The sequence below is a fragment of the Ooceraea biroi genome, chromosome 13, assembly GCF_003672135.1.
Source record: "Ooceraea biroi isolate clonal line C1 chromosome 13, Obir_v5.4, whole genome shotgun sequence".
In the NCBI taxonomy this organism is placed as follows: domain Eukaryota; kingdom Metazoa; phylum Arthropoda; class Insecta; order Hymenoptera; family Formicidae; genus Ooceraea; species Ooceraea biroi.
This window is the reverse complement of record NC_039518.1, coordinates 6,246,217-6,270,171: the sequence shown is the minus strand read 5'-3', so window position 1 is coordinate 6,270,171 and position 23,955 is coordinate 6,246,217. Positions and strand designations below refer to the sequence as shown.

The 23,955-nt window shown below is 43.7% G+C and overlaps 1 protein-coding gene across 1 annotated transcript; it reads right to left on the bottom strand.

The window, feature by feature from the left end:
• Positions 1 to 21,855: 21,855 nt before the first annotated feature.
• LOC105286058 lies at positions 21,856 to 23,692 on the bottom strand. The gene is made up of 2 exons (XM_011350698.3): positions 23,038 to 23,692; positions 21,856 to 22,941 (listed from the first exon to the last, which is right to left on the bottom strand). Exons 1-2 carry the CDS (start codon positions 23,375 to 23,377, stop codon positions 22,919 to 22,921), a joined length of 363 nt encoding a protein of 120 aa, XP_011349000.1. The 5' UTR covers positions 23,378 to 23,692; the 3' UTR covers positions 21,856 to 22,918.
• Between the last annotated feature and the right edge of the window lie 263 nt (positions 23,693 to 23,955).

The following is a 23,955-nucleotide window of genomic DNA, read 5'->3' as shown; positions in this document are numbered from 1 at the left end:
GTTCAAAATATTCTTGATTTAAGAATATTGTGAGATCTAAAAGACATCTTATTCTATTCTTGTAAGAGAATTTGTAGCATCTGCACAAAACGGCCAATATTTATGTGTTGCAATCGAAAATCGGGAAAGTGTTTCTGTGTTTCTGTTATTTACAATGAATAAGTGCAATACTCTACAAGAAATATTAAAAGATATGGAAATGTCTTATCTCGAATCTTCTTTCTCAAGTAAGTATATACAGGGTGTCCGGTAATGATCGTCCCAGCTTCCGTACACGAGTAGAGCGGATCGAGACAAAGAGAAAATAATTAATCTATTGGGTCGTCCGGAAAGTTCGTGCCGATTTTTAATAGATGGCGTTGGAACATGTCTGAATATATCAATGTTATTGAAAACATACGATTTATATATATATACTTAAAGGTGACATTTCAACGCATCTTTAGGAAAACAGTTGTTTCAGATAAATTGATTCGTGTCAGTTTTGTACTCTTTTGAAGATGGAAGAAAACAAAGAACATTTTAGACACTTGATGCTTTTCTATTACCGGAAAGGCAAAAATGCCTCACAAGCAACAAATTCGATATGTTCTGTTTACGGAGAAGGCGCTTTAGCTGAAAGAACCGTACGTAAGTGGTTCGCTAAGTTTAGAGCTGGTGATTTTAACCTTAAAGACCAAGAACGCTCGGGCAGACCCTCTACTACTGATGATGACCAAATCAAGACACTGATCGAGAATAACCCACGCTACACGACACGTGAATTAGCAGAGATACTGAAAATATCGAAAACCACTGTCCACGATCATGTAGTGAAGCTTAGTTACGTAAGTCGCTATTATGTATGGGTTCCGCATAATTTGGCCGAAAAAATTTAATGGATCGCATTTCCATCTGCGACTCGCTGTACAAGCGCAACGAAAACATACCATTTTTGAAGCAATTAGTGACGGGTGACGAAAAATGGATCATTTACAACAATGTAGAACGAAAAAGATCCTGGGGTAAGCGAAATGAACCAGCATTAACCACTCCGAAAGCCGGTTTCATCCAAAAAAAGTCATGCTCTGTGTCTAGTGGATTGGAAAGGAATCCTATATTATGAGCTCCTACCACACAACCAAACGATAAATGCAGATAAGTACTGCTCGCAACTGGACGAATTAAAGACAGCGATTCAGGAAAAACGTCCAGAATTAGCTAATAGGAAGGGCGTCGTGTTCCATCAGGACAATGCCAGACCTCATGTTTCTTTGACTACCCGACAAAAATTGTTGCAGTTTGGCTGGGATGTGCCACCTCACCCACCGTATTCACCAGACATTGCACCTTCAGACTTTCACTTATTTAGGTCTGCAAAATTCTCTTAGCGGCAAGAACTTCAACTCTTTGATCGACATAAAAAACCACCTTGAGGAGTTTTTCGCCGAGAAACCTAAGAAGTTCTGGGAGAATGGAATCTTCCAGTTGCGTGAAAGATGGACAAAGGTTGTGAAACAAGACGGTGCATACATAAGTCAATAAATATTTATCGACATAAAAAAATGTTGCCTTTGAATTTTCCTTCAAAATCGGCACGAACTTTCCGGACGACCCAATACATTAATTTTACACTTAAGTTTTTAAACATTAATATACCAATTAATAATATATAAAATTTTAATTATCATATTTTTGATAATTTAATTTTTATATTTATATAAGAACTTATATATCATTAATATTAATTTGACATTGAAATAAATTCTTCAAAATTGCTGTTTTTCTTTAAAAAAACTCAATTTTAATTTTTCCAAATTTATTAATAATTCCAATAACACCCCAAACAACTTTTTAAATACATAAAGAATTATAGAGTAAAGCAAAAGTCCTATACCGTTTTGCGATATTCGCAATAATAATCCTATACCTCGAGCGGCTCGGCACTCGCCTCCGCGCGCTCTGGATTCACTTGACTTTAATATTCAATATTTCGATTATTATTGCGAATATCGCAAAACGGTATAGGACTTTTCTCTTCATCTCGATCCTCTCTACTAGTGTTCGGAAGCTGGGGCGATAATTACCGGACACCCTGTATATACTTACTTGAGAAATAAGATTCGAGATAAGACATTTCCATATCTTTTAATATTTCTTGTAGAGTATTGCACTTATTCATTGTAAATAACAGAAACACTTTCCCGATTTTCGATTGCAACACATAAATATTGGCCGTTTTATCCGAATAAAGGACGCAGAAGCGCCGAGTCGACGAGCGATTGTGAGAAAATGATGCGTCGACATCGACAAAGCCTACTGTAAAGTGGCGCTAATATCAAATTATTCTACATAGAAGAATATATAAGCATAAATGTGTACATGTTACTCTTGTCTGAAGACAGTAAGACAATCTTATTTAATTCGAGAGAGAAGAATAGAAATTACTGATTTAAATAAAAAATTGTTTTATTTTCATATTTTTTATACTTGTAATACGATTAAATTAGTCAAGAATATTTTTCGTCTTGTTATCGGAAATCCTTTCTGAGGGTGCGATGCAAGTACGCAAGTGAGAAACTACTTTTCGACGACGCACGTACACGTCGTACGCAGCGACGGGGGTTGCAGGGTATGTTGCCCTCGCCGTAACGTCCTCCATCTCTTCTGCAATTCTCGATAGCGCGTGATCGTTCGCGTTACCGCAGCGGCAAAAGTTCACGCGTGAGTTGCTCGCGCGACCGCAGACACGACTGTCGTCCGGAATTGGATTAAGCGCGATGATAAGCGGCGAACCGCAGCGGCTACCGTTAAATGAAAGTTCCCGGTTCCCTCGAATCTCGCACTCGGCTCGCACACGTTCCCTATCTGCGTTCTGCGACTTGCTCGCGGCCATTAATCGCATCTTCGCCTCGCCGCGCTTATCCACGGTACCGTTATCATCGCGTCTTCCAATCCCGAATCCCTCGCACAGATCTGACATTTTCCACTCTGCTACCGCTAGCTCCGGATAGCCGTCATCGCTGCGAGAGAAACCGCTCCGAACTATCGCTTTCGTATCTAACAGTACGCACGCGAGCGACGTGCACATTAACAATGCCGCTGGGAGGAGGACGGTATACGTAATGTTATACATTTGCCGTGCGATTTTTCCAGCGCATCCCCCGGATCAAACAAACAACTTAATGTCGAAAGTATCTGTCGCGGCGTATCGCGTTTTTCCATCGCAGTATCGCACTTCTTTCTCATTCTGGTCGCGCATACTCCGTGGTTGGCGGTTCGGTTCTTGCACGGCAAAAGACGCGATCGGCTTCTTGCGGTCGTTCCTCGACGGTGTTTCTAATCGCCGTGCAAAACGCCGCAGGTGCAGCAGCATGCTCTCTCTCTTTCTCTCTTTTGCGTCGCCGCCTACCTTCCCCGAGCCGGGAATCTTATGCAGCTTCCTCCTCTCCACACATTCGCGTTTCTTAATCGCTCGAGAGAGGTATCCGCTGTTCGTGGGGCAAAGGTGCGCCGTCTATACGCGCGGCACCGTCTTTTTACAGACTCCTCGCTCCAGGCGTTTCCACGATTCCAAGAGAGAGAGAGAGAGGCGAGGGGAAGAAGGCAGAAAGAGCGATTCTGGTTCCCGTTTCTTCCTGTTGCCTATATATTGCACCGACGCGAGTGATTAGGATAATCATCAGACTCACTTCCTCGTCAGTAACGTAGCGTTGAGATCGCACAGAGATACGAGAGATACCGTATTCCGCGAATTCCTCTGGCATTGCTGAGCTTTATGGGAATTACTAATTTTACAAAATTTTTTATTTGACCCTCCACATCTGGGTTATATCACCGTGCTCCCTTGCAAGAGCAAAGAATTGTTCCTGCATCTAGCGACGAAATGACATCCCCGCGCAAGAGATCGCGACCCACGTAGAAATTGCCGAGGTTGTTTAACTGGTCCAACATTGGCCTAGTATTGGTAGCCCAGAGTACGGCAGCGGCGTTACACTCCAGTGTCGGATCTGTACTGGCACACTACCGGCGGCCAGTACTGCAAAGAGTTGGCAGACAGTCTTGTCCCAGTACTTATTAAAACCCGGGCCATTATAAAATACAGACATGGACCAGTACTGGTTGCGAGACAGGCCATGCTTCGGCGACCGACACAGACCCAGCATTGGACTACATACATTGCCGATAATATATAACTAGCAACACAGGCGCGCGCTACGCGCGCTATTTTATTTTTCAATATTCACTGAATGGCGAAGTGTGCATTTTTTTAAAGATGATGTTGGAGGATTCTTTTCGAGGAGCATAGCCCAGGACAGATTATCTGAGGACTCGGTAATAACAAAATTCGTAACAAAAAACTGATTTAGATAACTTAACATAACAGTCATTGGACTACATACATTACCGATAATATATAACTAGCAACACAGGCGCGCGCTACGCGCGCTGTAAATAAAATAAGAAATAAAATAAAAATAATATAATAAATACAATTGTCAATATAACCTCACTGACAGCCACTATGACATTCTGACATTCGCAACACGAAGTTCAAGTCACACGAAATTCGTCGCGGAAAAGAGGCCTGAATATTCGATAAAAAAGAACTTCACGAAGTTAACACGGCTTTTTTAGAATAGGATTATAACAATATATTGATTCACCAGCGACCGATAGATGGCCAGATCAGGCGTGACGTTCTCGCTAGAAACATTTGCGTTATCACGTATAAATAACCGTCCGGAAAACCGATTTAACATCTTTTTCTTTTAAACGCGATATTAATTTACGCGACATTTACAAATTGATTTTACTAATGTTGCTTGCATTAGTCTTTGTTTATAATATTTAAGTCACAAATACAAATAGTACAAAATACATATTATAGATATATAAAAAATACATTTATACATTAATACATTAATTGGTCCACTTCTATGCCCAATGCTGGTGCAGTTATTTACCCAATACTGGTCCATATATTATTGCCAGTGTCGGATCTATACTGGCACAATACTGGCGGCCAGTACTGCAAAGAGTTGGCAGACAGTCTTGTCCCAGTACTTATTAAAAACCGGGCCATTATAAAGTACAGACAGGGACCAGTACTGGTTGCGAGACAGGCCATGCTTCGGCAACCGACACAGACCCAGCATTGGACTACATACATTGCCGATAATATATAACTAGCAACACAGGCGCGCGCTACGCGCGCTATTTTATTTTTCAATATTCACTGAATGGCGAAGTGTGCATTTTTTTTAAAGATGATGTTGGAGGATTCTTTTCAAGGAGCATAGCCCAGGGCAGATTATCTGAAGCCTCGGTAATAACAAAGTTCGTAACAAAAAACTGATTTAGATAACTTAACATAACAGTCATTGGACTACATACATTGCCGATAATATATAACTAGCAACACAGGCGCGCGCTACGCGCGCTGTAAATAAAATAAGAAATAAAATAAAAATAATATAATAAATACAATTGTCAATATAACCTCACTGACAGCCACTATGACATTCTGACATTCGCAACACGCAGTTCAAGTTACACGAAATTCGTCGCGGAAAAAAGGCCTGAATATTCGATAAAAAAGAACTTCACGAAGTTAACACGGCTTTTTTAGAATAGGATTATAACAATATATTGATTCACCAGCGACCGATAGATGGCCAGATCAGGCGTGACGTTCTCGCTAGAAACATTTGCGTTATCACGTATAAATAACCGTCCGGAAAACCGATTTAACATCTTTTTCTTTTAAACGCGATATTAATTTACGCGACATTTACAAAATGATTTTACTAATGTTGCTTGCATTAGTCTTTGTTTATAATATTTAAGTCACAAATACAAATAGTACAAAATACATATTATAGATACATAAAAAATACATTTATACATTAATACATTAATTGGTCCACTTCTATGCCCAATGCTGATGCAGTTATTTACCGAATACTGGTCCATATATTATTGCCAGTGTCGGATCTATACTGGCACAATACTGGCGGCCAGTACTGCAAAGAGTTGGCAGACAGTCTTGTCCCAGTACTTATTAAAACCCGGGCCATTATAAAATACAGACATGGACCAGTACTAGTTGCGAGACAGGCCATGCTTCGGCAATCGACACAGACCCAGCATTGGACTACATACATTGCCGATAATATATAACTAGCAACACAGGCGCGCGCTACGCGCGCTATTTTATTTTTCAATATTCACTGAATGGCGAAGTGTGCATTTTTTTTAAAGATGATGTTGGAGGATTCTTTTCGAGGAGCATAGCCCAGGGCAGATTATCTGAGGACTCGGTAATAACAAAATTCGTAACAAAAACCTGATTTAGAATAACTTAACATAACAGTCATTGGACTACATACATTGTCGATAATATATAACTAGCAACACAGGCGCGCGCTACGCGCGCTATTTTATTTTTCAATATTCACTGAATGGCGAAGTGTGCATTTTTTTAAAGATGATGTTGGAGGATTCTTTTCGAGGAGCATAGCCCAGGGCAGATTATCTGAGGACTCGGTAATAACAAAATTCGTAACAAAAAACTGATTTAGAAAAACTTAACATGACAGTCATTGGACTACATACATTGCCGATAATATATAACTAGCAACACAGGCGCGCGCTACGCGCGCTGTAAATAAAATAAGAAATAAAATAAAAATAATATAATAAATACAATTGTCAATATAACCGCACCGACAGCCACTATGACATTCTGACATTCGCAACACGAAGTTCAAGTTACACGAAATTCGTCGCGGAAAAAAGGCCTGAATATTCGATAAAAAAGAACTTCACGAAGTTAACACGGCTTTTTTAGAATAGGATTATAACAATATATTGATTCACCAGCGACCGATAGATGGCCAGATCAGGCGTGACGTTCTCGCTAGAAACATTTGCGTTATCACGTATAAATAACCGTCCGGAAAACCGATTTAACATCTTTTTCTTTTAAACGCGATATTAATTTACGCGACATTTACAAAATGATTTTACTAATGTTGCTTGCATTAGTCTTTGTTTATAATATTTAAGTCACAAATACAAATAGTACAAAATACATATTATATATATATAAAAAATACATTTATACGTTAATACATTAATTGGTCCACTTCTATGCCCAATGCTGGTGCAGTTATTTACCCAATACTGGTCCATATATTATTGCCAGTGTCGGATCAGTACTGGCAATTAAGTACGGCATGGCGTTACACTCCTGTGTCGAATCTGTACTGGCACAATACTGCCACGATGGCAAACGGTACAGTCCCAGTATTGGACCGTTTTGAAATTTCTACGTGGGGAGATCGAGATCGAGGTGTCGGGGTGCCTCGTCGCAGCCTGATCACGACCACCCTTACGTGCTCGGGATCCTCTCAAATAAAAATCTCGCGCTTCGCGCGCGATCCGCTCGCAACGACGGTGGTCGCTCTCGTTGGTGTATGCCCAGCGCTCGCCCAGCGCTTATAGAAGCTTATTTATAAACAGCACCGGCCACCACAATGGTTATTGTTTCAGCGCGGTATGCGAAAGGCGCTGCTGCGCCGCCTATTTATGACACATTATGCGAAAGCGCAACCGATAGCGCGAGTATTGCGTTTCGTGTGCCATTGTGATGGCAACAATGATACACTCTGGACCATATGCCCCGGCATCGTTGCCGCATAAATCATGATTCGCGCTCGCGCGAGCTTCGTATCGCCTTTTGGGCGATCCTCTTTTTTGCCCCTTCGCCAACTTTCATTCGGGAGGAAGAAGAGAGAGAAAGAGAGAATGCTACGTGCACCTCACAGGTGGAGTCACTCCGACATCACCAAAGGAAGATCCTTTGTCCCTCGGGCGGAGGGTGACGTGGTGAACGGGTGCGATTAGCCGTCCGCTCGGTAGCCCGCCTCACATTTTCCGATGGCGCCGATATCACGTCGACATCCTTCCTCTGATGTCGGCGGATCATTAAGCCGCGAAGAAAACGGGCCCCGTCGCTCCGGGAGACTCCGAAATTTAGTATTTCCGCAGCGCGGGAGTCGCGCGGCGGCGAACTCGCAAACGGCAGAGGCGGCCGAGAAGAGAGCAGCCTGTGTTCTCGGTATGCAAATCGGACTTCGGTTTGATATAGCCGGCGTAGTGCGGGACGGCGGCGGTTCGGCGGGACCGAACGGGGCAACCGCATTCGCCATATATCCTCGTAATTAAGTCGGTCCCTCTTATTAAGCACCGCACATTTGCTGGCTATACAGAATCGCTGATTAAGGGACGAAACCCGTGGCGACGATGGTACGTTAAGGCCGCATTATAACGAAGAGCTTTATTTCCTAAACGTCGGGACGTACGGCGAGTTAGAAGGTGTAATTGGCGGGGTAGCCGCCGGTGCGTTATAAAAGTCTCAGTGGGCGTCCGTGGTAGTAGCGGCATTATAAACCCGCCCTGTTCATGCGCAATGTTTTAATGCCTTAATCTAGCAGCGCGATCAGCGACGCTCACCGCAGCTGGGATTACGAGCGGAGGCATCTTCAATTTGCCTGTGCTTTTCATGAGATTTTTCTGCCGTGACGCGTTCACCCGGATTTAATCTCCTCCCGTAAAGAGCCAACGAAAACGCCTCCGCGCGATCAATTAATTCCAACGAGAACGGCGGTTCTAGCGGCTTCAGCGCGGTTTATCGGTACCCGGACGCGGGGTCTCGCGGAATCGCGTTTTAAATCATTCCGGATATTTTTCGGAACGACCAACCAGTACTCCCGCGAGAGTATCACTCGCGCCGGAACCTTGGTTCCCATTCTCCCGCTTCCCAGTGACGCGCGAGCGAGTGGAACTCGCGCGACAGCACGGCCGCGCCGCATTCCAGCCACGCGCCTTGCCTAGGAACACTGGCGTAACTATCGAGCTTAACGAGGTGATTTGTCAAGAATATCTCGTCGAGAGAGTACTTCCCTCTCTTCTTCTTCGATGACAGTTACGAAGCAATCGGCGGCAAAGTACCGACGATGATCGCCGCGGGAATGTCCGGAGAAACCTCCCTGATTGGTCTGTCCGTTTAACGAGAGCGTCTTTGTGTTTTTGCGTTTGGTGCGGACAGAGAGATCGCGGATAAACTTAGGTTTCCGCTCGCGGGAATCTCCCGCTGCTGCTGCAACAAAGAGAGTCCGTTGTTTTCTCCTGGTTCGTACAAAGCTGATAATTTATAGCGTAAATTGCCATTGAAATATCAAAATCAAGGACGCTCTAATAATAAAATAATAAATCAACTTGATTAATACTCGGTATCTCGAGTACAACAGAATAATACAAACCTGAAAGTCGGGTACTTCAAGCAGAAGCTCATATCATGAATTCAGAGTCTTACTCTTATCAAGTACGTCGTCCATGTCATCTCAGATTCAGCCGAAGTGCGTTGAGAGAATCGTGAGTGTCTACGCCATTGGGGTCTGCTAGGTACAGCAAAAGCAGCACGAGCCGAGCCTGCGGAGTCGCGGTCGAGCGGAGGCGGTGGGAGCCGTCCTCTCCACCGTAGCGAGGAGCGAAGGAGAAGCAAAAAGGAGTCGGACGTCGAAAAGGTAAGAGTCTGCCTGTAGTAGGGGGCGAGTGGTGAGAGGTAGTGGCAGGGATGGAGCGAGGGAGAAAGCTGCTGCTCGATCGGGGGTGAGAGAGACGAGAACCGCGACACAATCACGTCCTGCACGCGCCGAGCCCCGAGCCACTTTCAGGCTCTGTTACACGAGGTGTTCCAGGCTTTATGTCGATCTTCTCGCCATCTCTTCTGACAAGGAAAGGTTTTTAGGCGTTACACTCGGATTTCAAAAATTTTTGCACGCAGGTAGGGAGGTCCCCAAATAGAAGAAAAATTAGAAAAGTAGCGGCCCAAATGCATATTTGCGCGCTACGTGCGCAATTTGCGATGTTAGGTTAATTACTCAAAAATGCCATTTCCAATCGAATTCTTTACATTTTTTATTTCACCTAATGCACAACGCTTTAAAAAGAAGTCAAAACCAAAATTAAAACTGAAGGAATTAAAAACCTCCCTTGACCAGATCTTTTATGTCCTCGCATACAATAAATCACGCAGAAAGAGCAAACTACGATTTGCGCAATGTACAATTATTCCAAATTGTGTGCATTGGCAGTCGCAGTAAAAAATTAAAAAAGTTACGATGCAAATACCATTTTTGAGCAACGGGCCTTTTATACGCACTGTGCTCGCGCGGCACGAGATTACATTAGACGCTCGTATTTTCTAAACACACACACACACACAAAATTATTCAAAGCAATATAAATGTGCATTAGGTGAAATAAAAAATGTAAAGAATTCGATTGGAAATAGCATTTTTGAGTAATTAACCTAACATCGAAAATTGCGCACGTAGCGCGCAAATATGCATTTGGGCCGCTACTTTTATTTTTTTCTTCTATTTGGGGACCTCCCTACCTGCATGCAAAACATTTTTGAAATCCGAGTGTAACACCTAAAACCCTTCCCTTGTGAGTATCCAGCTTGCAGATGGCTGCGAACCACTTAACAACAATCTTAGCATGCTCGATTTCTCAATATTCTAATCACGTTTACGTTTGTCTGATCGAGAGTTTAGATTTGAAGTTTAGAAATAGGACAGTATACTTTATTCGTACATGATACAAGAGTATTTCAGTACACGGAATGCCAGTGTCACAAAACTATCGTGATAGACTAATGACTCTGGCGACCTTTGAATTAGCGGCTAGCAGTTGAAGATACTCCCCTGTGGGTAGGGGATAGAATTTGCCCACAGTACCCCCTGCTTGTCGTAAAAGGCGACTAAAAGGGGTTGGGCGATGGGCTAACAGCCCATCTCCGTAAAAAACAGTCCTGTTACGAAAGACAAACTCAGCCTCGGAAAAGGACGGTCTTCGCGGAAACGACACGGCAGGAATAAGGACACGCTGAAAATTGTAACACGGAACATACGCAGTCTTTATAGAGGCAAGACATGCGGGAGTTGGGTATGCGATGGAGTGAGGATCGTGACGAATGGAAGAGGATGATTTGTCAGGCCAGGGACCAGTGGGGTCTGTAGAGCCATACAAGAAGAAGTTGAAGATACTCTCAATGCGGCTAAGAATTCATCCAGATGAAAGGGTTCCGATTCGTCTCGTGTAACACCGCACCGTCCTGGACGCTCGCCGCAGGCGTATAGTGGCGTCTGACCCATGCGCTTCTAGTGCTGTAGGCAGCTCCGAAGTGTGGGAACTCCTCACCTCGGAGCCTCCCGACGACCTTTGCCGCAACCTGCAACCGCATATCTGTCCGCATTCAGCATAGATATTCCTCCGACGCGCCTTTTTTCGTGCCGGTTTTGCCGGGCCGAATGGAGTCTTCACGGTAACGGGTTCAAGGTAGACCATTAACTGTGACGTGGTCCGCATCGCCGTTCGCCTGTACGCCAAGGGAACAGCATCGCAGCCTGATTATGCGCCCCGGGCAGCGCCGAGCAGCGTTTCCGTTCGCGAGTGCGAGCATTCATCTCGTTCCGTTTGTGTTTTTCATCTCGGCACCGCGCGACCCGTTCGTCTCGCGCATTCTATCGCATTCGCGATGCTATCCTTCGCGCAGCTTGTGCGCGCCTCCTAACACGCCTTGATGCCTATCGTTACGTCGTTGCAATTAGACGGAGTTTCTTGCAGCCCGCGCCTGATAGACGACTTGATGATCGACTTAACTTATTTGTGTTGCAATGCGGCTCTTATTATATATCGCGTTGCTCAAATAAATTAAACATGGCTCTCGCGTAATGATAAATTATTGGGTTGTTCGGAAAGTTATTTCGTTTTTTCAAGGAAAAATGAAAGGCGGTGTTTTCATATTTAGAATAAATTTTATTCAGTGATGTATTGGCCATTTTCTTCCACTACCTTTCGCCATATTTCTGGCAACTTTAAGATTCCACGCTCATAGAAGTCCTTCTCCTTATTGACAAAACATTGAAGCAAGTGATTTTTGACGCCCTCATTTGAATCGAAGTTTACATTGTTCAAAGAATTTTGTAGAGACCGGAACAAATGGTAATCGGATGGTGCCAGATCAGGAGAGTATGGTGAGTGTGGTAGCACATCCCATCCAAGCTGTAAAAGCTTCTGGCGAGTGACCAAACTTGTGTGTGGTCTGGCATTGTCGTGATGGAATACGACACCTTTCCTATTCGCCAATTCTGGTCGCTTCTGCTTGATGGCAGCATCCAATTCATCCAGCTGACGACAATACACTTTCGAATCAATCGTCTGGTTGCTTGGTAGTAGCTCGAAAAATACGATTCCCTTCCAATCCCACCATACAAAAAGCATGATCTTCTTTTGATGAATATCTGCCTTGGATGTCGATTGAGCAGGTTCATCTTGCCTGGACCATGATCGTTTTCGCTTAACATTGTTGTAAACAATCCATTTTTCATCTCCAGTTATGATTCGCTTCAAAAATGGTTCATTTTCTTCACGTTTCAACAATGAATCGCAGATGGTAATGCGTCGAATCAAATCAATTTCCTTGAAATTGTGTGGAACCCAAATATCGAGCTTTGAAACGAATCCAAGGCGTTTCAAATGATCGTAAACGGTCGAATTCGATAAATTTAACTTTTCAGCAATTTCGCGTGTTGTTATGCGACGGTTTGCATCCACCAGAGCCTTTATTTTCTCGTCATCAGCTTTAATTGGCCGACCTGAACGTGGTGCATCTTTCAAATCGAAATTTCCAGTACGAAATTTCGAAAACCAATTCTGACACTGACGTTCACTCCATACATCTTCTCCGTACACGGTACACAATTTTTTCTCGCTTGCACTGCATTTTTACCCTTTCGGTAGTAAAAAAGCAAAATATTACGAAAATGCTCACTTTGATTTTCCATGTTTGATGTGATGCCAAAAAACAATTACTTGACAGATCGCAACACAATAAGATACTAAATGACTTCTGAAATGTCAGTTGTCAAAATATAAAACGAATTTGCCGCTTAGAGTAAGGTTAAGTATCGAGGAACGCGACTAACGACATCTCTTTGTGAAAAACGAAATTACTTTTCGAACAACCCAAGACGTTGATTTACAGAGACAATCTTCTTCCGTCTCTTTTTCTCTTTCTCTCCCTGGCCCTTCAGCGAAATTTCAGCTTTCGTATACAATTTCTTATATCTGCGTTTAAACTTGTTATTATTCTTATTCTCCTTATTATCTCGCTACTTATGCTCGGAGCCTCCTCCCGCGGGCGGAAATCTCGCGGGCAAGGGTCAAGGAAAATTACTCGACATTTAGTGAGAGGAGCACGGCTCGAGGCTGGAAGCGGCTGCCGATTCGCGTGTCGGGATCGTGCTGGCACGCTGCTGCGAGGCCCTACGTGCGCGTTTTCACGAGAGGAACGTACTCACGATCGTAACCAGCGTCTCGGTTCAGGATCGTGAATCGTGAGGGAATCCTTCCCTTCGGATGAGGATGAGCGCGCGCGCGGTACAGCCTTCCCTCCAGCGCAGGCTCGCATGTGCACTCTCTCGACAATTTTCTCCTGTTTTTCGATCCGTACTGCTCCCCGGTACTTATCAGTCGATCGTTTATGCAATCAGACGCGCCGTATCGCGGGATGTAAGTCGCGAGTAATGATACGTCTTTTATCGCGCGCGGCTCGCGCGCCGCCACGCAGTCACGGTAGCATTAACGTACGCGCGCGGCCGTGCCTCTTCTCGCTACAACAAAGTTGAAACAGCTCTTGAAGACTCTGGCTTAAAGAACCTGTACTTGTGTCGGCGGTAGTTCGACGATCTCGGGCAGATGCTGGTATCTTTACAGCGATATTTACGAGCGACATCGATATTTAATTTACATCCTCCATCCGCCATCGAACGGGGAACGGCCGGCCGAAGGGGCGATAGGGGCACTCAAATGTCGGCTAACAATGTCGGCGACGGCCGACAATTAATGGCCTACAAAAAAAGCCCCGATCCGACTGGATAAGAATTACAAAGCCAGAAAGAGAGAGAACGCGGCGTGACCCTGCGTCATGAACGTAGTCCAAACGAGTCCTGCGGTGCGCGACCGTGATCTCCGATCTGGATCCCTCCGCGCTGTGATCCGGTTTGTGCAGCTCCGTCGAAGGCGAAGGCTTACAATTACTACAATGGCGAAACGGCTCCAGGGTGCATTCGTTCGTCGTGCGACCAAAGTACAGGCTGCGGCAGCCTGTCGAGAGCCTTGCTTCGCGGATTGTTACATCCCCCGCGATTCCATCGCTGATGATTACTGTCCGTCGGATCGGGGGACCTCCAGGGGGACTCCTCTCCAGGACATGCGCGAAAAGCGCAGTCGCTCTCGAAATTGCGAGCGCACTCGCGCCGAAAGGGACCAAGTAATCGCGATATCAGATGCGACTGCGAAACGACGAGACGTAGCCGCGAGATCCTCGCACGTTCGTTACATCGGCGCACAGTGGGCTAAACTCGAAAAAAGCTGGCCAAAAGTAAGAACTCGAAAACATGACGTTTTAGAAAAAAATGTTTCAAATAAAAGTTATAGGGTTTTAAATCAGGTATTAGATAATAATACTAGTATGACCTTGAATAGCGTTGCCAAGGTCACGCAAAGGTCACCTTGAATGTTTTTAATGGGAACCTCCAGTTTTCATTAGATATTTTTGTAGCTTACCTCAAGAGCTCTTCAGAACACTATAACAAAGTATTTATCCGTTAAATACTTCGAAGTTATGAAGCTTGAAAGTTACAGTCGCTACCGCGCGCGTCGTACGTTTCGCGGCATTTAAAAATTTCACGGTGATCTGTACATGATCTTGACAACACTATCAAGGTCATACTGGTATTGCTATGTAATGCTTCACTTAAAAACCTACAACTTTCATTTCAAACATTTTTTACCAAAACGCCAAATTTTCGAGTTATCACGATATGAAAATTAAAATGAAACATTCTGTATATAACGCAAAGGTGTGCGTTGGTGTGCACAATTCAAACGGAAATACTTAGTTTGAATCCTACACAAGATGATAAAACAAGAATCCCAAACAGCCTTTTACAGCTATTTAAAACAAATGATATTGAACTTTACTTCTTTCTTATATTTTAAGAAACCAAAAACTTAGATTAACACAAATTGATGAACAAACATTTTTAATGGTTATAACTGTTTGGGAAAAGAGTTTCGATTCTATTTATAGAGTAAAAAGCAAAATTACTTGCATCCGCGTACAAGAATGTAAGCTATAGCCTATACTCATTCATAATTCGTTTTTCGGAACATTAATTGTTGATTAATGGGAAGGAAATTTTTCCTACGAAACTCCTTTCACATTTTTGAAAATACTGATATCCATGAATCAAAAAAGGTCGAAATGCACAGATTTGCAAGAGTTGAAAAAATTCGACTTTTGGCCAGCTTTTTTCGATTCTAGCCCACTGTGCGGCGGAGCGATTGATCATGAATAGGCGCGGCCGAATCTCTCATTCCTGTCCAACAGGTGTTAGGCAAGGAGGATTGCGCAGGAACTGGTAGCACGAGTGCCGCGACGTGGTCACAGGTGTTACGTGGTACGCGCGCCGAGGATGCTCGTATGTATTGGACCATTAGATACTCACACCTAGCCGTGCGTCACAGCCCGCTTGATCCGGCGTGGTTAGGCGACCGAGTGTCTAGGCTCGTTAAAGGTCATACGGCGAGCGGGCCGTTGGAGAACGGGTTACTATCCTTGAAGTCAATCGCCGTGCCGGCTGTGCCCTCTCAAACGAGCGTGCTCACTCCGGAGTAGAAACGTAAAAAGGGAAGCATCTCGATTTTTCACGATTTTCACGAAAGCTGCGGGAAAACTTCCTGAAACTCCGTCACACTTGCCGCTATACTTCCAGCACGCACCAGCAGCAGCACGTTGCAATTTTCAATTTATTTGTTCTCGCACTCGCATGGAGATAACGTTGTCCAGACGTCGTCTGCCTCATCAATGCGGTTGATTGCTAATCGGCGGCAACCGCAATTCATCATTGTAATCCATTACAGGCGTACAAGGGAACTTGACGTTTCCTTTCAGCACGCCGTGTCGAATTTAACCGTCGACCGATTAATGGCACTTCATATCGCGAATTTTTCGGTGTGTCTCATACATTAATTGCCGTCGCGCGACGGGAGACGCGCTCGTCTCGTCCGATGGAGACGAGAGACGGAGGACTCGCCTCGGTTCCTTTAATTGGGCGCCGTTGATGAACCGATCTCATTTGCATACGCTTTAACGAGGCCAGGAACATTGTCTGCTGGTAGCGCGTAGCTGCTCGCCGTCGAATAATTAATTAACGAGACGTAACGGCCCTTTATCGTCCTCGACGTGTTCGTATCCGCCGAGGGCGTCGAGCCAGTTTACGCGTGTCGCCGTGTTTAGTAATTAATGAGCTATCTGATTAATACTCGGCCCGCAGAGGCGCGCGCACATGAGGGACGGTGGAGAAAAAGAACCCCGACGAAATCTCGGACGTATTAGACTATTAGAGGAGAAAGTCTCGCACTCTCGCTCTATTATCGCCGCGCCATCGCATCGTCCCGCGGTGATTGCGGCTAATAATTAATGAGCACCTTGATGAGAGACGTCGGACGGTCGCGCGCGTGCACCCGCGTGCGTCTCCTTAAGGGGGGAGCCTGCTTTAGAACGTTGAAAATAAGGTATAATTTTACGAATTTTTTTGGAGAAACTATACAGCGGATCATTATAAAACTTTGATGCATTTATTAGTACATGTTTAAAGATAAAAAACATTATTTTTTTATTTGAATATATCGCCTGTAGAGGTCGTCCTGGAGGCATCTTACAAGTAACACTACCCAAGTGTCACACGCCGATTTTGATAAGCTTTGAATATGTTGTTGTCTAGGTCAAAATATGAGATACATATTTTTTTATATCGGCCCGTTTTGCCATTAAGGGGGTGAAACACCCTCTTGAAAAAAATCGGGTTTTATATTTCTTAGCGAATACCGTCGAAACAATAAAACATATAAGAAAAAGTTTCAAGTAAAAGTTTTATGGATTCTAATGTACTTTATAACAGTGCAATCAGATTTTTCGAAAATGTCATATTTTTCGAAATTCCTTTCCCCCTCCACAATTTTTGAAAATTTTTAAATTTATCTTTCAGCAAAACTTCAAGCATATTTAACGACAATTCAACCATATATGATAAGGTCATATTCTGAAAACGCATTTTTCAAAAATAAGCTAAAAGTACCTCTATATCGCTACATACGCGCCCCGTCCGTATTCTCGTATTTAATACGCTAGTTACTCCTGGCAACAGTTTTTTCGCACAGAGATAACAATGAAGTTCCCCTTAATAGCGTTGTTAAGGTGAAATCGCACCGAGGCGCATATAGACGCGCGTTAAAACGTCACTCGGAACGTTTCCACGTGTGAATACCATGCAAATTCGAACTCAGCACGAGCGACGTATTTACTGATACAGTCTCATCGTCGTTCCTCGTATTACGTATCTACGGTCGAGCTGTCGGATTAGATTTCTCGCAAGCGAAAGAGCCACGTGTTGCTCAGACCAGTAGAAGATTGAAACGTTCGCGACTTGCACGCAGTACAATTTTTCCTTTTTTTTCATTGAATCGCTGGTCGGCTTGGCAGGAAGTGGCACATGACGCAAGTCCACGCAAGAAGCGCAAAGAAGTTACGTCTCTAGAATCCAGTTTGATCGCGTCGCCTGCTCGCTAAACGATCCAGCTGGGAGGATGCGAGGAGAGCGCTTTTTGCTGGAACATTTTTGCCGCCGTTGGTTACGCGCTCGCGGCCACGCCTGCGGATCCGTGCGAAGGAAACGCTCGTCCTGGCGACGTTCCTGACGGGACATGCCGGTGTTTCGGATCGGTTAGCGCAAGCTATCTACGAGATCCCTCCACGAGAAAAAAATTAATACGCGCGACCATCGCCTGTTTTGCGGATTTATGCTATCGCTCGAGAGATTCCTCCGTGTGGTCTCACGATCGATAGTGCAAGAAGATTGAGAAATGCGGGAAATATTGTACGCTTTGGAACTTAGGATTTAACACTTCGACTGCCATGTTACTCATGTATGGATGACGGGTTTGATATATTAGGAGTGTGATTTAGTTTTGAGGGTTTTGCAACAGATGGCTGTAGTGTCAGTTTGTTCCAATAGCTGTTTCCGATAACTGTTCTTTCTTACAGTGTTGACATTATCCATGACATTTAGTAGCATTATAACAATAACAGTCGTGTTTATATTATCGTAAAATTACAACTTCCGAAAGAGCATTTTCGACATGCGTTGTTTTTGTTTTTTAATCAAAAGAAAACTGCGGCTGACGGTTATAGAATTCTTGTGGAAACTTATGGTGATTCTGCCCCATCAATTAAGACGTGTGAAGGACAAAGAACGCTCGGGACAACCAAGAAAGCTTGAAAATGCAGATTTGCAAGCATTATTGCACGAAAATCCAACACGATCCACTTCAGAACTTGCCAGAGCATTAAATGTTGATCGTACAACAGTTACGAAACATTTACATGAAATGGGAAAAATTCAGAAGGAAGGGAAATGGGTTCGACATGAATTATCGGAAAGTGCCATTTGAACATTTGCATTTCGTTGATCGCCAGGCAAAAAAAGAAGAGTCTTTTGTCTCGGATTGTTACTGGGGATGAAAAGTGGATCTATTTTGATAATCCGAAACGCAGAAAATCATGGGTGGATCCAGGCGAACCATCAACATCCACTCCGAGACGCAATATTCACGGTTCAAAAGTAACGCTCTGTATTTGGTGGGATAGTGTACTATGAGCTGTTAAATCCGCATGAGACTGTCACGGCTGATGGTTATCGACACCAACTGTACAAGTTGAAGCGAGCATTGGACCAAAAACGACCACTAATTGCGAGTAAACGACGGAAAGTGATTCTTCTTCGTGACAACGCTCGACCTCGCGTTGCGTTATCAGTGAAACAAACACTATTAGAGCTCGAATGGCAAGTCTTACCGCACCCCGCGTATTCTCCGGACATTGCTCCATGCGATTATTATTTGTTCCGGTGGATGCAACACGCTTTAGAGGATACACACTTTGATAATTTGGAAGAAGTGCGAAAATTCGTCGACGAATGGATCAACTGAAAAGAAGAGTGATTTTATCGTCATCTCTTGCCAGAAAGATGGGAAAAAGTTATAGAAAAGGAAGGAAAATATTTTGATGAAGGTATTCATTCATTATCATATTTAAATACATGCGTTTTTGAGCAAAAAAACCCTCAAAACTAAATCACACCCCTAATAGTTTTGAGGGTTTTGCAACAGATGGCTGTAGTGTCAGTTTGTTCCAATAGCTGTTTCCGATAACTGTTCTTTCTTACAGTGTTGACATTATCCATGACATTTAGTAGCATTATAGCACTAACAGTCGTATTTATATCATCGTAAAATTACAACTTCCGAAAGAGCATTTTCGACATGCGTTGCTTTTGTTTTTTAATCAAAAGAAAACTGCGGCTGACGGTTATAGAATTCTTGTGGAAACTTATGGTGATTCTGCCCCATCAATTAAGACGTGTGAAGGACAAAGAACGCTCGGGACAACCAAGAAAGCTTGAAAATGCAGATTTGCAAGCATTATTGCACGAAAATCCAACACGATCCACTTCAGAACTTGCCAGAGCATTAAATGTTGCTCGTACAACAGTTACGAAACATTTACATGAAATGGGAAAAATTCAGAAAGAAGGGAAATGGGTTCGACATCAATTATCGGAAAGTGCCATGTGAACATTTGCATTTCGTTGATCGCCAGGCAAAAACAGAAGAGTCTTTTGTCTCGGATTGTTACTGGGGATGAAAAGTGGATCTATTTTGATAATCCGAAACGCCGAAAATCATGGGTGGATCCAGGCGAACCATCAACATCCACTCCGAGACGCAATATTCACGGTTCAAAAGTAACGCTCTGTATTTGGTGGGATAGTGTACTATGAGCTGTTAAATCCGCATGAGACTGTCACGGCTGATGGTTATCGACACCAACTGTACAAGTTGAAGCGAGCATTGGACCAAAAACGACCACCAGTTGCGAGTAAAGGACGGAAAGTGATTCTTCTTCGTGACAACGCTCGACCTCACGTTGCGTTATCAGTGAAACAAACACTATTAGAGCTCGAATGGCAAGTCTTACCGCACCCCGCGTATTCTCCGGACATTGCTCCATGCGATTATTATTTGTTCCGGTGGATGCAACACGCTTTAGAGGATACACACTTTCATAATTTGGAAGAAGTGCGAAAATTCGTCGACGAATGGATCAACTGAAAAGAAGAGTGATTTTATCGTCATCTCTTGCCAGAAAGATGGGAAAAAGTTATAGAAAAGGAAGGAAAATATTTTGATGAAGGTATTCATTCATTATCATATTTAAATACATGCGTTTTTGAGGAAAAAAACCCTCAAAACTAAATCACACCCCTAATAGTTTTGAGGGTTTTGCAACAGATGGCTGTAGTGTCAGTTTGTTCCAATAGCTGTTTCCGATAACTGTTCTTTCTTACAGTGTTGACATTATCCATGACATTTAGTAGCATTATAACAATAACAGTCGTATTTATATCATCGTAAAATTACAACTTCCGAAAGAGCATTTTCGACATGCGTTGCTTTTGTTTTTTAATCAAAAGAAAACTGCGGCTGACGGTTATAGAATTCTTGTGGAAACTTATGGTGATTCTGCCCCATCAATTAAGACGTGTGAAGGACAAAGAACGCTCGGGACAACCAAGAAAGCTTGAAAATGCAGATTTGCAAGCATTATTGCACGAAAATCCAACACGATCCACTTCAGAACTTGCCAGAGCATTAAATGTTGATCGTACAACAGTTACGAAACATTTACATGAAATGGGAAAAATTCAGAAATGAGGGAAATGGGTTCGACATCAATTATCGGAAAGTGCCATGTGAACATTTGCATTTCGTTGATCGCCAGGCAAAAAAAGAAGAGTCTTTTGTCTCGGATTGTTACTGGGGATGAAAAGTGGATCTATTTTGATAATCCGAAACGCAGAAAATCATGGGTGGATCCAGGCGAACCATCAACATCCACTCCGAGACGCAATATTCACGGTTCAAAAGTAACGCTCTGTATTTGGTGGGATAGTGTACTATGAGCTGTTAAATCCGCATGAGACTGTCACGGCTGATCGTTATCGACACCAATTGTACAAGTTGAAGCGAGCATTGGACCAAAACGACCACCAATTGCGAGTAAACGACGGAAAGTGATTCTTCTTCGTGACAACGCTCGACCTCACGTTGCGTTATCAGTGAAACAAACACTATTAGAGCTCGAATGGCAAGTCTTACCGCACCCCGCGTATTCTCCGGACATTGCTCCATGCGATTATTATTTGTTCCGGTGGATGCAACACGCTTTAGAGGATACACACTTTCATAATTTGGAAGAAGTGCGAAAATTCGTCGACGAATGGATCAACTGAAAAGAAGAGTGATTTTATCGTCATCTCTTGCCAGAAAGATGGGAAAAAGTTATAGAAAAGGAAGGAAAATATTTTGATGAAGGTATTCATTCATTATCATATTTAAATACATGCGTTTTTGAGCAAAAAAACCCTCAAAACTAAATCACACCCCTAATAAATAGCCGTGATTTTATTATATTAGTTGTTGCGAGAGAATAAAAATGAAATAAATTATACACATTTGTATAATGTATATTAAGGTAAAAACCAGAGCATTAATATTAGATAATAAGAAAGGAAGAAAGAGTGGAATTATACATTTTTGAGAAACATGTCTTTCAAATATGTTCTATAAATGTATTTTATTTTCTTTATAAATATAATCCAGTTATTATTTACTCTTTAACACCCGTAAGGTTTTTGTACTTCTCAAGATAGGAATATCGCTATCGTGAGAGAAAGAATACCAGAATTGCATTTCTGCAAACCGCAGTTCTCAATCTTGATTTTTCGCGGGCGTTACCAACAAAGCGTGTAACAATACGGGCGTAAATAATGCGCTCGAGAATTCGCCGCGATCGCCTTGTAAGCGGACCGAGGAGCGCGAGGAATGCCAGGCTTACGCTCAGACTAATGATGGGTTCCATTAGATCAACCGTGTGCGGGACTGCGGAAAAAGGAGCGTAATTATATTTTTTTCGACAGCGGACGCGCCGTTTCGCCTCCGCGCGCGACGCTCGCCGGAACACGGCGACGGATTTCGTTGCTGTTTTAGCACTTTGCGACTTTTTGCCCTGGCTTGTCCTGCGTCCACAAGTCGCAGGTTTGTTTGCCGGCGACACGGCCATCTGCTGCGAGAGATGGTGGCGCGGGCGGTCGATCGATCGGTCGGTCGCTCGGGGTTCTCTATTTATTTTCTCGTCTCCAATTAATTTGGCCGGAGGAAGCGTGGCTGGCCCGGGACGAAAACAAAGCAATCGCGCTCTGGTATCTGCGGTGGCGGGCTGCTCGCTCGTTTAATTAGCGAGTATTGTGCGGGCAAAAGGGAGTCGAGAGCGCTCCGCGCTGGGCCCTGGTGGGTCAGATATCGCGTAACAAGATCTTATTCAGTGTTCGGTGCACGGAGGGTTAATGATGCTATCGCTATCCAGTGCCAAAGCGATCGCATTACAGATACGATTCCGGCGTATTCGCATGGAGCGACCGCGAACGACGGGGAGGCGCGTACGACGTTCGATATTTCTTTAACGATCCGCCGCCGTGATCCCACGTGGCCGGCACCAAGGCCTCCCCCTTGGCTCGGTGATCCTTTTGTTCCGAAGTCGGGGAGAGCAGCGTCGCGTTGCCGGATTTGGATTCTCACGTCTCGGCTTGCGAATCGCACCTCAAAACGCGCGAGCAGCTTCCTACGTGTCGGATGCTTCTTGTCCTGCAAAATTATGCAACAACTTGTATATGTGTGTGTGTGTTAATTTGCATTTAAATGCGCCAGCCGGTATAAGAAAAAATGCTTTTGAAGAAATACCCGTATGCGGTGATAAATAAAGCCTCCTACGCGTTTCACACGCTTGCAGGATAAACAACGTCGTCGTTTTGTTGCACATAGATGTTAGCGCCGTAGAATTCCTCGACGAAGACGGATGACAAGTAGTTAAAATTCCCATTTCGCGTATGACGAATCGCTTACGGTGACTCGGCGCGTCCGACCCCGAGACAGCTTCGACTTGGCCGACGTCAAGGACGCGCGGGTCTCCCAGTTTCTTCGGCGTCTGTGGGAACTCGAACCTTCTCACGTACGCGTCGTACGTCGCCGGCTCGCAACGTTCCGCAAACGATGGGAAGTACCTACTTACCGCTAGACGCATTCTCACAATTTATTTCTAAATTACAGATACTCGCGGAAAAGTGCCTCTCGTCTCGGCTAACCGATGATAACATCATTGTGATCATGATGCGCTTGAAACTGCGTGATCATACAGAGGCTCTCGGCGAAAAGTATCTTTGTCAAAGTATTATTTTTTGAGCGCCGTTCAGTTTCGAGATGTAGACAATTAAAATTTCAGTAACAATTATTTTATTTTATTTGCAATCGCGTAGATTCTATTACACGCGCACCCTCAGAAGGATTTCTGATAACAAGACGAAAAATATTCTTGACTAATTTAATCGTATTACAAGTATAAAAAATATGAAAATAAAACAATTTTTTATTTAAATCAGTAATTTCTATTCTTCTCTCTCGAATTAAATAAGATTGTCTTACTGTCTTCAGACAAGAGTAACATGTACACATTTATGCTTATATATTCTTGTATGTAGAATAATTTGATATTAGCGCCACTTTATAGTAGGCTTTGTCGATGTCGACGCATCATTTTCTCACAATCGCTCGTCGACTCGGCGCTTTTGCGTCCTTTATTCGGATAAAACGGCCAATATTTAT